The sequence below is a fragment of the Xyrauchen texanus genome, chromosome 34 (genome assembly GCF_025860055.1).
Source record: "Xyrauchen texanus isolate HMW12.3.18 chromosome 34, RBS_HiC_50CHRs, whole genome shotgun sequence".
Classification (NCBI taxonomy): domain Eukaryota; kingdom Metazoa; phylum Chordata; class Actinopteri; order Cypriniformes; family Catostomidae; genus Xyrauchen; species Xyrauchen texanus.
In genome coordinates this window covers 9,075,414-9,088,015 of record NC_068309.1, presented here as the reverse complement: position 1 = coordinate 9,088,015, position 12,602 = coordinate 9,075,414, and the positions used below count along the sequence as shown (strand labels likewise).

The window sequence follows — 12,602 nt, the reverse complement described above, 5'->3', positions numbered from 1 at the left end:
GGTGCAAGGCAAGAACACCAGCATAATTATAGCAAGTGCTGCATGGGATAGCAACATTCATGTTCTCGAACATGTCTTGCATAGCAGATTGCTATCAGCCTTGAAAGTCCTTGAAAATGTCTTTGCTGTCAGCAAAGATTTTGTTTTTCTGTACATACAGTTGGTAGTCCTTTTCAACTGTAGTTTACTTGACTTCACTGCACTGAGTTCAAAGGCAAATCAGATTTGTCATTTCAGAGCATTGCCTGTATAATTGCCCTTTTTTAATTCCCTTGTTTCCTTTTGTAATTTCTTTTTATTGCACACAAAGAAGGGCTGAACCAACTTCCCCATGACAATGTCACCTATCTCTATGGTACTGGTGTGCACTGTTCGCTTTCCTATGACACCTGAGAGGCTCCATGGCCTTTAACGTGGGATAATGCGGCTGTGATCGTGTGTCTGGGGTTTCTCTGTTGCTCTATGTTTGAAGTCCTGGCCGAAAGAATCAAAGATCCTTGAAATATCAAAGCAGGATGATTTTACCCGACTCTTGCCTCCCTCTTCAGTGTTTTATTAGAATGATTTAGGGATTGTTGTCAATTGTTTAACATCTTTCAAATTTGTATGCTTTACTTATCCCATAAACATGTATTATTTTTGATCTTCTGTTACCCTGTGATTTCCATTTTTACTCTGAGAAAAACACATTATGTCTAATGCGTTAAAGAGAGAGCGTGCAGTCCTCAGTCTTAAAATTGCACTGTGTTTTATCCTAATTAAGAAAGCCGAAGCTTTTTATAAACACCCAATTTGAGGCGACGGAGATCCTGGAGACTGCAATTAAAATACAGAGACTAAAGAAGACCATTGTTTTAGCTCCATAAGAGTCCAAAGAGAAGTAAACTGTTCCAGAATCAGTTTCCCAGTGAATCTTGGATCATAGCAATGTTATACAAGCTGAATCCCAATTCACATACTTTTGCTAGTTACAAAATGTACGCACGGACCTGACATCAGTATATAGTATATCATTATTGAAACATACTCTGATGTTATAAGTTTGGATTCAAATAACATTTATACTGAATTGGAGAAATGTCCTAAATCATTTTGTGCTAGGGCAAGGGGTTGTGTGCAGTGTTTTCCCAAGCATACTTGAAATATCTACTTAAAATATCCTCTATCAAACTATTTTCAATATATTATCATTTTAGATTCACTAGCCCTACTCTCAAAAACACATGCCTTCCACAGAACCTTTTGTAAGTATGATTTAATACATACTATCTGTGATTGGGACCATTACAGATACTGATGCTCATGTTGTTCCAAACCTGTATGACATTCTGTCTTCTGTGGAACACAAAAGGACATGTTGGTCAGAATGTTAGCCACAGTCACCGTTTTCTTTTTTGGAGAGAAAAAAAATGCAGTGAAAGTGAATGGTAACTAAGACTAACATACTTCATGGCTCTCCTTTTGTGTTTCAGAGAAGAACATTTGGAATGTCATGAGGGTGAATAAATGATGACAGAATTCTCATGTTGGGGTGAACTATCCCTTTAAAACTGGTTCTTTGAAAGTTAAAACCTCAGCAAAAACACACAGATCCTTTTGCTGTCTGTTTGTTGTTTAGACTGCATCGGGGTCATATAGAACCGAAGGGTGGTGGTGGCGATAAAGGTTAGCATGAGTGTTATAAACCAGCATACAAACACCGACTAGACCCTGACAAAGAGAGCAAACCACGTGGGATTCGGTCAAATCAGCAGTTCTTACTCAACTTTCAGTTGTTTTTGTAAAACACACCGCGTTGTGAGCTTTTGTTTTGGGTAAATTCAATAAAGATTCCGTTGAGCTGTTAAAAAATGTAGAACACAACAAAGTTTTTCTTGAACTTTGTGTTTGTCACACGAGAATCTTCACGTCTTGTTGTACGTTACATTATTGTATGTATGTTCTTTTATATGTAAAATCCCATATGGAAAGTGTATAGGTAAACAAGATTATTATTAGGCATGTGAAGGTATAACATTTTCACATCACGAAAATTACAGGTAGAAAAATACACAAACTTTATTGTTGTTCTCTTAATAACAGGTTTAATTACTTTTTTCAATACCAAACTGTCCTTTTAAATGAACAGATAACCAAGAACTCAGAACATTTAAAAAACCGAATTGAACAACTAATTGGCTACAACAATAGTATGCATGTTTTTCTGGAAAGCAAGCTAGTTGCTAATAAATAGCTAGGCGCTAGCTACAAATGTAATAACCACAAGTTCACTTACATTGTATGGCATGGTACGATTGCGTTGCGTTCCAACTTAATATTGAAATCATCATTGTGCCACATTGCCATTATTAATTACAGGACTTAGTAGTAGTTGATTATGACTGTAATTTAGTAATTTGTATCTCATGGGAGTTGGGAATCTTGATTAATTGAAGGATGTGTGTGTGTGTGTGTGTGTGTGTGTGTGTGTGTGTGAGCGTGTATTTATCACTTTGTGGGGACCAAATGTCCCCATAAGGATAGTAAAACCCGAAATTTTTGACCTTGTGGGGACATTTTGTCGGTCCCCATGAGGAAAACAGCTTATAAATCATACTAAATTATGTTTTTTGAAAATGTAAAAATGCAGAAAGTTTTCTGTGAGGGTTAGGTTTAGGGGTAGGGTTAGGTTTAGGGGATAGAATATAAAGTTTGTACAGTATAAAAACCATTATGTCTATGGAAAGTCCCCATAAAACATGGAAACACAACGTGTGTGTGTGTGTGTGTGTGTGTGTGTGTGTGTGTGTGTGTGTGTGTGTGGTTATAAATGAATAGGCCATACAAAGTTGATTCTTTGAAGTTTCAGATATAAATGATGATGATTAATCACTTTTTGGACATTTTGAGATTATTGGCATACATATAACAATAAGGATATTTAATAAGTAATTTTTTTTGTGGTATATTTTAAAGTTAAATGTATCAATCTGGTGCACTTTGAGAGCAAAATTAAGAGGCTAAATATATGAAGAACTTTGTGCTTTTGTAAACAATTTTAAATTGTAAAATTAACACCCACAAAGCATGAACGAAACAGAGTTTAATGCAATTCACAAATGGTCAAAACACAAAATCGACTAGAGCATAAATTTGAGCCAGGGCTCGACATTAAGCATTGTCATGCGCTTGTCATCCAGACAAGTGAATCGGTCATGAGTAAAAATGTTACTTGTCCGGAGAGAAATAAGTACATTTAAGTTACATGCTCAAGTAACATGTCAAAGTTTATATTGTATATTTTTCTAAAATCATGACCGATGACCAACATAATAGTGTACTTATGCAATCAGCTCAATTCTCTGCGACAGGGGCTGACTGACTGGGAGTGAGAGAAGCTTTGCTGAATCAATGGCGCAAAACACAACGTTAGAAATCTTTTATGTTATTCTGAGAAGTGTAAAAATATTTTTCGTTCTTTATGAAACTGGCGGTACGCCACAGACTAGGTAATTAATGGGAAACACTGCTTACAAGTTTCATATGTAACGGGCCAAACTTTAGAAGCTAAAAGAAAATCTACATTAAGAATGAGATATATGACAGGACGTACAGAGATCTACTATTAGATATGTTATTCATCTTATTAGATGACTGTATAACTTCTTTATATCATATCTATATCAAAATAAGTGCGTCCGACCTATTGATCAGTTTATACACTTATTGTGTGTCTAATAGTTCCTGTGTAATAAGATAATGAGTCCTGGCATGCTAATCCCTCATTCGTTAATGACGTCCATCATTTGCTTCCTATCTTTGTCTCTGTTTCTTTTCCTGACCAGTTTTTCAACTTAACCTCACCCAAACCAACTGCACTTAGTGTTACACATCAGTTTGTGTGTATTTATTTTTGAGCAAAATTGTGTGCTGTTGCAACACAACATGGTGTGTTTTGTGATACGAGATGAGAAATACGTAAGGCAGCACAGACTCTATGCCCCCAAAACACATTTCCTCAGAATATGAACGCCTGTCAATAATAAAGTTCTACATATCTCATAAATATTTTGGCTAGTTTAATTATTCTTTCAGCTGCCAGTAAGTGTGTAGTACTCTTAGCTTATTGAACACGTTTTACAATGTATAAATCCATTTCACAGATGTTTGCAGATTTTTTCCCAGAGTCAATGCGGAAAATGCGACCAAAGGTCTGCAGAGTCTGTCTTGGTCTAATAATTTGTCATTGTCTTGGAAAAAAAGAAAAGAAAAGTGAAACAACTGTGTTTGCTAACTCATGCTTTAATGTGTTTCCAGATTGTGTTTAGACTTTATATTGAATTTTGATAGGCCCAAATTGCAGTGAGGTCATGTCTAATTCGTATTTCTCTCTCTTTGTTTTCATTAGTGATCCTTATGTCAAGCTGTCTCTTTACGTCGCTGATGAAAACCGCGAGCTTGCCTTAGTCCAAACTAAAACCATCAAGAAGGTGAGTTTTCTCAAATCTGGGTTTTTTTAACATATTCATAATGGTTTCTAATAGATTTTAGGATCCCACTAAAATTATAAAGTGGTGTATTCTATAGGTATGTATTCTCTTCTAAGCAGGGTCAGTTGACTGGTTATGTTAGGAACTGCCCAACAATACATAGTTTAAAATCCAGTTGTAAGAACGATAGTCTGACCTTTGCTAATGTACATCATGTGTGCAATTCACTACAAATTTGCCACAACTTATGAGCATCTAATGAACTCCATGTGGTGACAGAATGTCTATGTGCAATATTTCTCACATTAAGCCACCATAACAGAAATATATTAAACAAAATCATAATTTGTCAAGTTTTTGTGTAAGATGCTGTAACTGACAAAATGACACATGCAGGGAACGTGCAAAAAAAGAAAAGCATTGGCAGGCAGGTGTGGCCCTTGCTCAAAGTTATTAAACCCATTACCACTAGGAGGTGTAGTTTCCTAGACCTGTTGCAATACTGCATGGGTACTTTCATTGTGATATCAAACCTTAAACAATATGAAACCATTGTATCAGTCATAAGAATTCAGAGCTGTGTGAATATGACCAAACAACTTAAAATTGGTTTTATAGAGACAACAGTGACAGAAAACATCAGCAAATTCTGCCATTCTTCACCATAGAGGCACTTTTGAAAGTTTAATGGGCCAAACTGCCTTATGGTTCATACAGAGTGCTTGTTAGGGAGGGTCTTAGCAGAGATAGTGTAGAGTGCACACACAAGGAAATAAACAACGTGGCCCTAGAAGACTTAAGATAATGGAAAAAAAAAGAAAGCGCATGCTTCTTTTGATGCAAATATCTTGTAGGCTAAGTGGATTTGGTTGATCAATAAGTGCCATATAAAGGGTGTTTACAAGACCTGTGTGAATCATTATTCTGAATGAAAGTACCACCATGTTCTACCATAGAAACAAGAGCAGCATTTTAGAACACTGGATGCAAAGAATGAAATGTGTGGTGTACTTCAAACAGGCTATAAATTGACTAAGCAATTCAGTCAGCATTGGAGCCCATACAGTTCCTTTAAGTGAGTAATCAGTAAAGTCCTTACTCTGGAACCTCCTGTGCTGTGACTGCAGTCTGTTTAGGTTATTAATAGCTGACAAAGCACTGCTGTGTGGAACATAAGCCTTCTCGTTCCTAAGTTTCAAGTGATGAGTGATACTTTAGAAGTTCTACTATGATAAACTAGTCTGATTCTGATAACTCTATTTCTTTTGGAAAATTACAACATTGTGTCTAGGAGACACAAGAGAAATCTACTTTCTGTCTTGCACAGCCTGGTAACAGACAGTTAGTATCATTGTGCAAATATGTATGTTTTGACCTGGTCTTCAATAGAATTGTAAGCATTTAAAGTAATGGTTCACCCAAAAATGAATATTCTGTCATAATATACTGACCATCATGTTGTTCCAATCCAAATCTATATGACTTACACACAATGAAGTCTAAGGCACAATGTAAGCCTTAGTCACAATTAACTTTATTGTAAGAAAAAAAGATTAAATGAAAGTGAATGGTCACTGATGCTGTCATTCTGCATATCACCTGTGTGACAAGTGTAATACAGAAGATATGTCACACTGGTTTGAGTAAATAATGGCTGAATTTTAATATTTTGGCTGAAATATCCATTTAACGATGGCCTGTAGCATGGATCAGTCTTGATGTATGACTAACGCATATTCCACTTATAATATTGCAAGGTTAGGAGGGCTTTTTCAGTAATAAATGTTAATGGAAATACACGAAACAGGCAGTTGTGAGGTATGTGGTAATTTTCATAAATGGCAAAATTAGCTGATTTCTAAAATATAATAAACAATTTAAACCGTAAAGTAATTTAATTCATCAAAACATTTTTAAAAGATTGGTTTCATTGGCAGAAGAGTGCATACATTAGAGTGTGGTTGAATGATGATTTTTGCTTATCATACAAATTCAGGAATTCAGCACAATCATATAGTATTCATTCATAGATATATTTTTCCATCATATTGCATTGAAGGTTTAGATCATTTAATTTAGTTATGTATGTATTCATATAATTTATGATAGTAATTTATTATGGCTCTTGCAAAGAATTAGGTCGCCTGAATAACTGTAAACTCTGAAACTGGCATGGGTAAAAAGGCTAATGAACTGCGCAAGAGAGATTCACAGTGTATTGTAACAGATGAGTGTTGCTGCCGTAACAATGCTTAAGTGAAAACTTGTTGTATGATAAAACTGTGGTATGTGGTATGATAATGGCAATGGCCTGAGTACAGAGCCCTGTGGGACTCCAGTAGTAAGTATGTGCTGAAAATGAACCTTTCCTGCTGACTTGATTCATCCTATCATCCAAGTAAGATAAAAACCAGATAAGCTGAAATCCAGGCCAGGATGAGCTATTTTGTGGCAGTCTGCAGTCGGTGGTCGACTGTCAAATGCAATGGTCATGTTGAGTAGAATCAGATCGGAAGAGAGTAGGGATGCCTGACTGCCAAATGTGATTCAGTCACTTCAAGGAGAGAAGATTTAATTTCACTAGCTTGAGACACTCACTTTCTATGATAAAGAGATATCTCATCTGTATAGCCACAATGGTTGTTTGCGAAGTTAGGAGTTAACAGGTCCTGGCAAGAGTTAAGTAATGCAGAGAGGAGGATTGGCAAGTCATAAAGATCCCCTACAGTCAAATATACACTCACTCACCATTGAAGAAGCCCTTGTTGTACAGCTGGTGTTGGCAGCAGTTCATCCTCTGGCAAGTCAAATTGTTACAAAAAATATATATTTTTTTGTTGACTTGAAAAGAAAGAGGATACAAATTTCCTACTTAAAAATACACTGCCAGCATAGGTCACAGCGACTAGAGCTTGCATCATTCATTGCTTTTATATTCTTCCTCAATGTATATAATTTACACCTGGGTGTATTTCTGCACTTTAATAACCCAAGGTATTTTCACAAGCTTTTGCATATGGTTCACAGTCCAATAAATCTGAACTATTCACAGCATCCCATATGTTTGCGGGTGTACTTATGATAGCAATGAACATGTATCTATGTTTATGTCATGCCAATGAAATGGAATGATTTCTTGTATGTGTTTGTGTCATATTAATGAGTGAGCTATATGTCTGTTTGTGCTTTACCTCGAAGATCAATTAAGGTACTCCTCTGAGGACATTTAAATTAAAATGTTTGCCAATCTGCCATGTTACCCTAATGATTAAGTTCTTCTACCACTTAGCAAGATCAATACCAGTCAATGGCTGCTGCACTCACTCTGTCTGGATGTCAAACCCCCTGTCTCACTCTCTATGTCTCTCTCTCTCTATCCCTCTCTTTTGTTTTTCTGTGTGTCAGATCATAAAATATTTTGTTTAAGTACAGCAAATATTAGCCAGCGGGTCCTGTCCTGAATTTCCTGAGTGTTATAAATCTCATTGAATAATGGCATACTTGACATTCACTTTTGTGTGGTCTAATGGCTGGCTGAATTTATCACTACCTTACAAAATCTCCTACAAAATCAGTGCTGCCAAAAGAGTGACTTTTTATTTATAAATGTTGAAACGTAAAAATAAACATGTGTTTGCTTCCTTTTCAGACACTCAATCCAAAATGGAATGAGGAATTCTATTTCAGAGTAAGTTTCTTTTTCCGTTGCTTTTGGTTGTCCTTAGATAAGCTAAACCTGACTCGCGTAATTTCTCATTTCACCCAGTATGGAAACTGGAATGTCTTTTATTCTGCCTTAATATTGCAACTTGATGTTAATTTAATTTCATATGTATCTCAGCATTCCAGTGCTTTCAAAAATCATCATTTTAAATCCTCTATAATTGTAATAATCGTCATAATCTCTTATATGAAGCAGCACGTAGAGCTGCGTGACAGCGATGATTGTTAATGTTATTAAAATGTAAAACGAACTAATGAAAAACAGTGTTCCAGCTTCGCAGAACTGCTTCATTTAGAACTCCATTCACACGTACGTGATTTATAGGTGCTATTCTAAGCCTCGGATAATGACCCCACTATTCATTAGGGTGCGTTCTCTCACATTTTCACCAGAAACAGGTTTGGCACCTGAATCCCTGAAAACAGCCCTCTAGTAAAATGGTTTTATATTGCAGATGGCAAATGCTTTGGATGGTTTGGGAGGTTGCGTGTGACTGCGAATGTGCCCATGCATGAATGCATGCCTTTGTTTATTTGCTGATCTATTTTCGATTTATAAAATGAATCTGAATTTATGGCACTGCTACCCGTAAACGTTGTATAACTTTACCTTCTACCTTTTTTCATGTCTGCAGGTCTGCCCACAGAACCACAGGCTTCTATTTGAGGTGTTTGATGAAAACCGACTGGTAAGACCCTGACACACTCATAAAAACACAAAAATCACTATTCGAGCGGGATTATAACAATTCTGGTTATTTGCCAGTAGCTCAACCCGAAAATGAATGGGTTAGATTCTCAGGGAATACACTTACTGATCAAATGTTTACCTTCAATGGACTGGAAGTTGCTTTGAATTAAAATGTCTACTAGTTGAATAGATGTAAACCTACTTTTTCCCATTTATCCTATTTGGCATGATTTCAAATTTTTCCTTTATTTTCATATCTGTGTGACTGGGAAACATTCTGTAAACTAGTTCAATCTGCATGCCACAACGAATTAGGAATCATGATGAGTTATTTGCATTAGTTGGTTGTTTGTTTCCACACTAACTCAGCTCCAAAACCTAGTGAGCTGCCTTGCTGTCAACTGCCTACTTAGACAGCTTACTAACAATCATAGAGCCTTGCAAGTGACTGATTTGAAACACTGTACATAGGCAGCAACTTGCAGGTCATGCAAATAGTGCTCTTCACGTGAAGCATAAGGGAGACTCGACTTAAGGCCACTTTTTTTATCAATACATTTCAGTTATGAATTAAACGTAAGTTTATATAGTCAAGATTATTCTCAACTCGTCCGTCATGTTGGATCTTGTCACAATACATTCTGGGTTTTCCTTCTCCTCAAATAAAACATGCTGTCTCAGAAGGTTTCTTAGAAGTCAGCATAATGTTTCTGCCCATCATTAGGTACAGCTTTTCTGTCTGGAGGGCACATGTGGTGCCTTTACAATGCTAGGTAGGCAGCACACTAAGTTTTGAACCCAAGCTTGTGTGTTCTCCATTGTTCCAGTTTTTGCTGGGTTGAATTCTTTTTCTCCTCATTACAAAAGTTTTTCCGAAAACAGCTCATGCCTCAAACAAATGTTTTTCCTTTTAAATCATTAGATCAGTCTGAAAAGTAACTGTTGAGAAGTTGTTTTTATTACTTTACAGCCCATAACATTTTGGAGCTATATTTTAGAGTGAATTGTTTTACACATCCTGAAGAGTGGATTAATAATAATATATAGAAATCCAGTTTTGCAAACTAATGTGAGCGTTAAAGCATTAATTATTGTCCCCATGGCAACATTGCTCAGTTGCTTTATATGCAGTTAGCTATATACCACATACATTTCTAATTGAAAGATATGAAGATATTAGATTTTATAAAACTGATGAAAGTGTTTGTATTTTTTCATGTTTTAAGAGTTCAACCTCCAATATACAGTATATCTGAAACTTCTTGGATCACAAATTGTGAAGATTTTGACTGTTTGCCTGTTAAAAGTTCTGTGCTAACTGCAAGGCCACTTATCCTTAAGCCCTGTTGACACCACCAGACACTTTGTGGCTTGGTGTCGCTAGACTCCTAGATGTGTGTCGATAGTGCATGTACCTACTATTTGTCGCTATAACATTATTGGAAGACTGCACGTCTCACCATAGCTTTTGAAAATGTTATCACGGATGAGACCTATTTATGGTAACCTTAAGATATCATTACCATTTTACAAGGAATCAGTTCTCTTGTCTCTAAAAATGTACATTCTGCAGTTTAGAGTGTTTTATTAAACACGCAGCAGTGTTCAGTGCATTAAATCATTAACAAGACGACCAATCTATCACGAATGAATCAAACTCTCTTGGAATGCAGACCATTTCTGACACGCTTTTCCACGCATTATGATTTCTTTATGTCTATGATTTATGTCTGTGATCTATGATTTCATTATGATTTATGATATCCATGCATGTACAGACAATTGATAAAGAACAGTACAAATCCCTCACGATGCTGAAACTTCTCCGTCTTGCCTGTACTCATCTCCAGTCTGTCAGAAGACAGTTGACGTGAGCTCCTCTGTCTTCATTCTCATTGGTAGTTGTTTGCGAATGTCGCTCGTCATTTTTAAAGTTGAAATTTCCCAGCTTGTCTTGTCGCTCTCCACGGCGATCTCTGTCACCAACGGCCATGGCTTTAAAGTTTCTTTGAAGCTCTGGATCTCTATGTACAGCTGACTTCCCTGTCCATTAATGACCGTAAGCATAGGATACTGTCTTGACCAGGAAGTGGGTTTGTTCTCAGAGACTCTCGAGTTATTTGAGTAAATCTGTGATGGATGTAGGGGTGGGTGATCTGACCAAATTCTTTACGATAATGATATTATCACGATAACGTTATATCGTGATATAGTAAAAATTTTCTGAAAAATCATTAAAAATGGGTTTATATATTAAATAACCATATTGTAATGTCTGTTTTTGGATAATCCAGTCAGTGAATTAAATACTTTAGAAATGAAAACAACTTTTATTTGGAACTTGACAAAGTAAATAAAAAGAATAAACACATTTTGGTTTTAAATTAGCCTTAGCATAATGTTAAATTTCACATTATACCTCATTTAAGTCATGTTGTTGACCAATATTATTATTATTATAAATTTTACTTAAACTCAACATCTTATTAATGCAATGCAACAAAAAATTAAATAATGCAAAATTTCCAACGCAAAAAAAAAAATACACTTCATTAGGCTGTAAATGAAAAGTCATCTCTATAGAGCATATATGAATATCTAAAGGGAAATATGGCCTGTTTGTTTCCTAATATCTAACGTCATGAACAGAATTTTTGTAAAAGGAAAAAAATATTTTGGCGCATGACACAGTCTTGTAGCTGTTTTCCTCATCAGTGGTGGTTAGAATGTCGGGCTGTCTAGCCCTTGAGATGTTTGACTTCCTTCATGTCTTCCTTGACTAAGGTTAAAAAAAAAAGTGCACAGCAAACATGGCTTTTTAGATATTACGATACACACGATATAGCAAATTCTTCATCAATTGATACTATACTGTATATCATCGCCAAGATATATATTGTCATATCGCCCAGCCCTAAATGGATGTGTGTGCGTTTGTGCATGAGCTTTTGCAACCCAAAGGAAAAGGTTGCTGCCAACCCTGTGTGATGGATTCTGGCCGAATTTCAATGCACAGCTCAACAGAACCTGAGTGTCTTCCTTATATGTCAGCACAGATTGTTCCAGTGACTGGACACTGATTTAATTAATGATTTTCACATGCTCTTTCTCTTCCTCTTTCTCTTTCTCCTTGTTTACTTTCCTGTGTCTTAATACAATATCAATAACACAGTCTTTCTTGTTTGTTTTTCATTTTCTCAGGGTTTTTTTTTACTCACTCTCTCAATCTTTTTTTTTCTTTTTGTCTTTACAATCCACTTTTCTTTCCCCAAATAAATGTTTCTTTAAACCACTCAACAGCATGCTGTCAGTTATAGGCAGGAAGAAAGTAATACGGAATTTCCATTGTTTTGGTGGAATAAGATATTGATCGAGCACAACAAATTATAGCAATTTCGTACAGATTCCATTTTTCTTCCTTCTGAAAACCGCTGTCATGGAGACACATAACACTGCTGGAGTCGTGTGGGTGAGCGAATGCGCATTTTGAAAAGAGGCCAGTTCAAATCAAACGTTCACCATCAATCAACCAAGTGTTTTTGCTGTTATTTTATTTAGGTGCCTGATTTAATGTAATGTGAGGGTTTTGATGAATTCAAATAAATCATTTTTTTTAATGTAATGTACATTAGCTAATATGGAAAGTAAGTATAAGGCTTAAATAGAAGCCTTTTGCTGTAGTTCCAAGAATGCCCGGCATGGAGAAACTAATGCTTACA

At 36.0% G+C, this 12,602-nt stretch overlaps 1 protein-coding gene across 4 annotated transcripts in view; it reads left to right on the top strand.

Moving 5' to 3' along the window:
* Positions 1-12,602, top strand: part of nedd4l (NEDD4 like E3 ubiquitin protein ligase) — a 97,325-nt gene that overhangs the window by 28,933 nt on the left and 55,790 nt on the right. For all 4 annotated transcript variants that reach the window (XM_052104153.1, XM_052104152.1, XM_052104151.1 and 1 more), the window contains exons 3-5: positions 4,388-4,469; positions 8,119-8,157; positions 8,828-8,881. In XM_052104153.1, the coding sequence (XP_051960113.1) occupies positions 4,388-4,469; positions 8,119-8,157; positions 8,828-8,881 (175 nt within the window). The remainder of the gene's footprint in view (positions 1-4,387; positions 4,470-8,118; positions 8,158-8,827; positions 8,882-12,602) is intronic.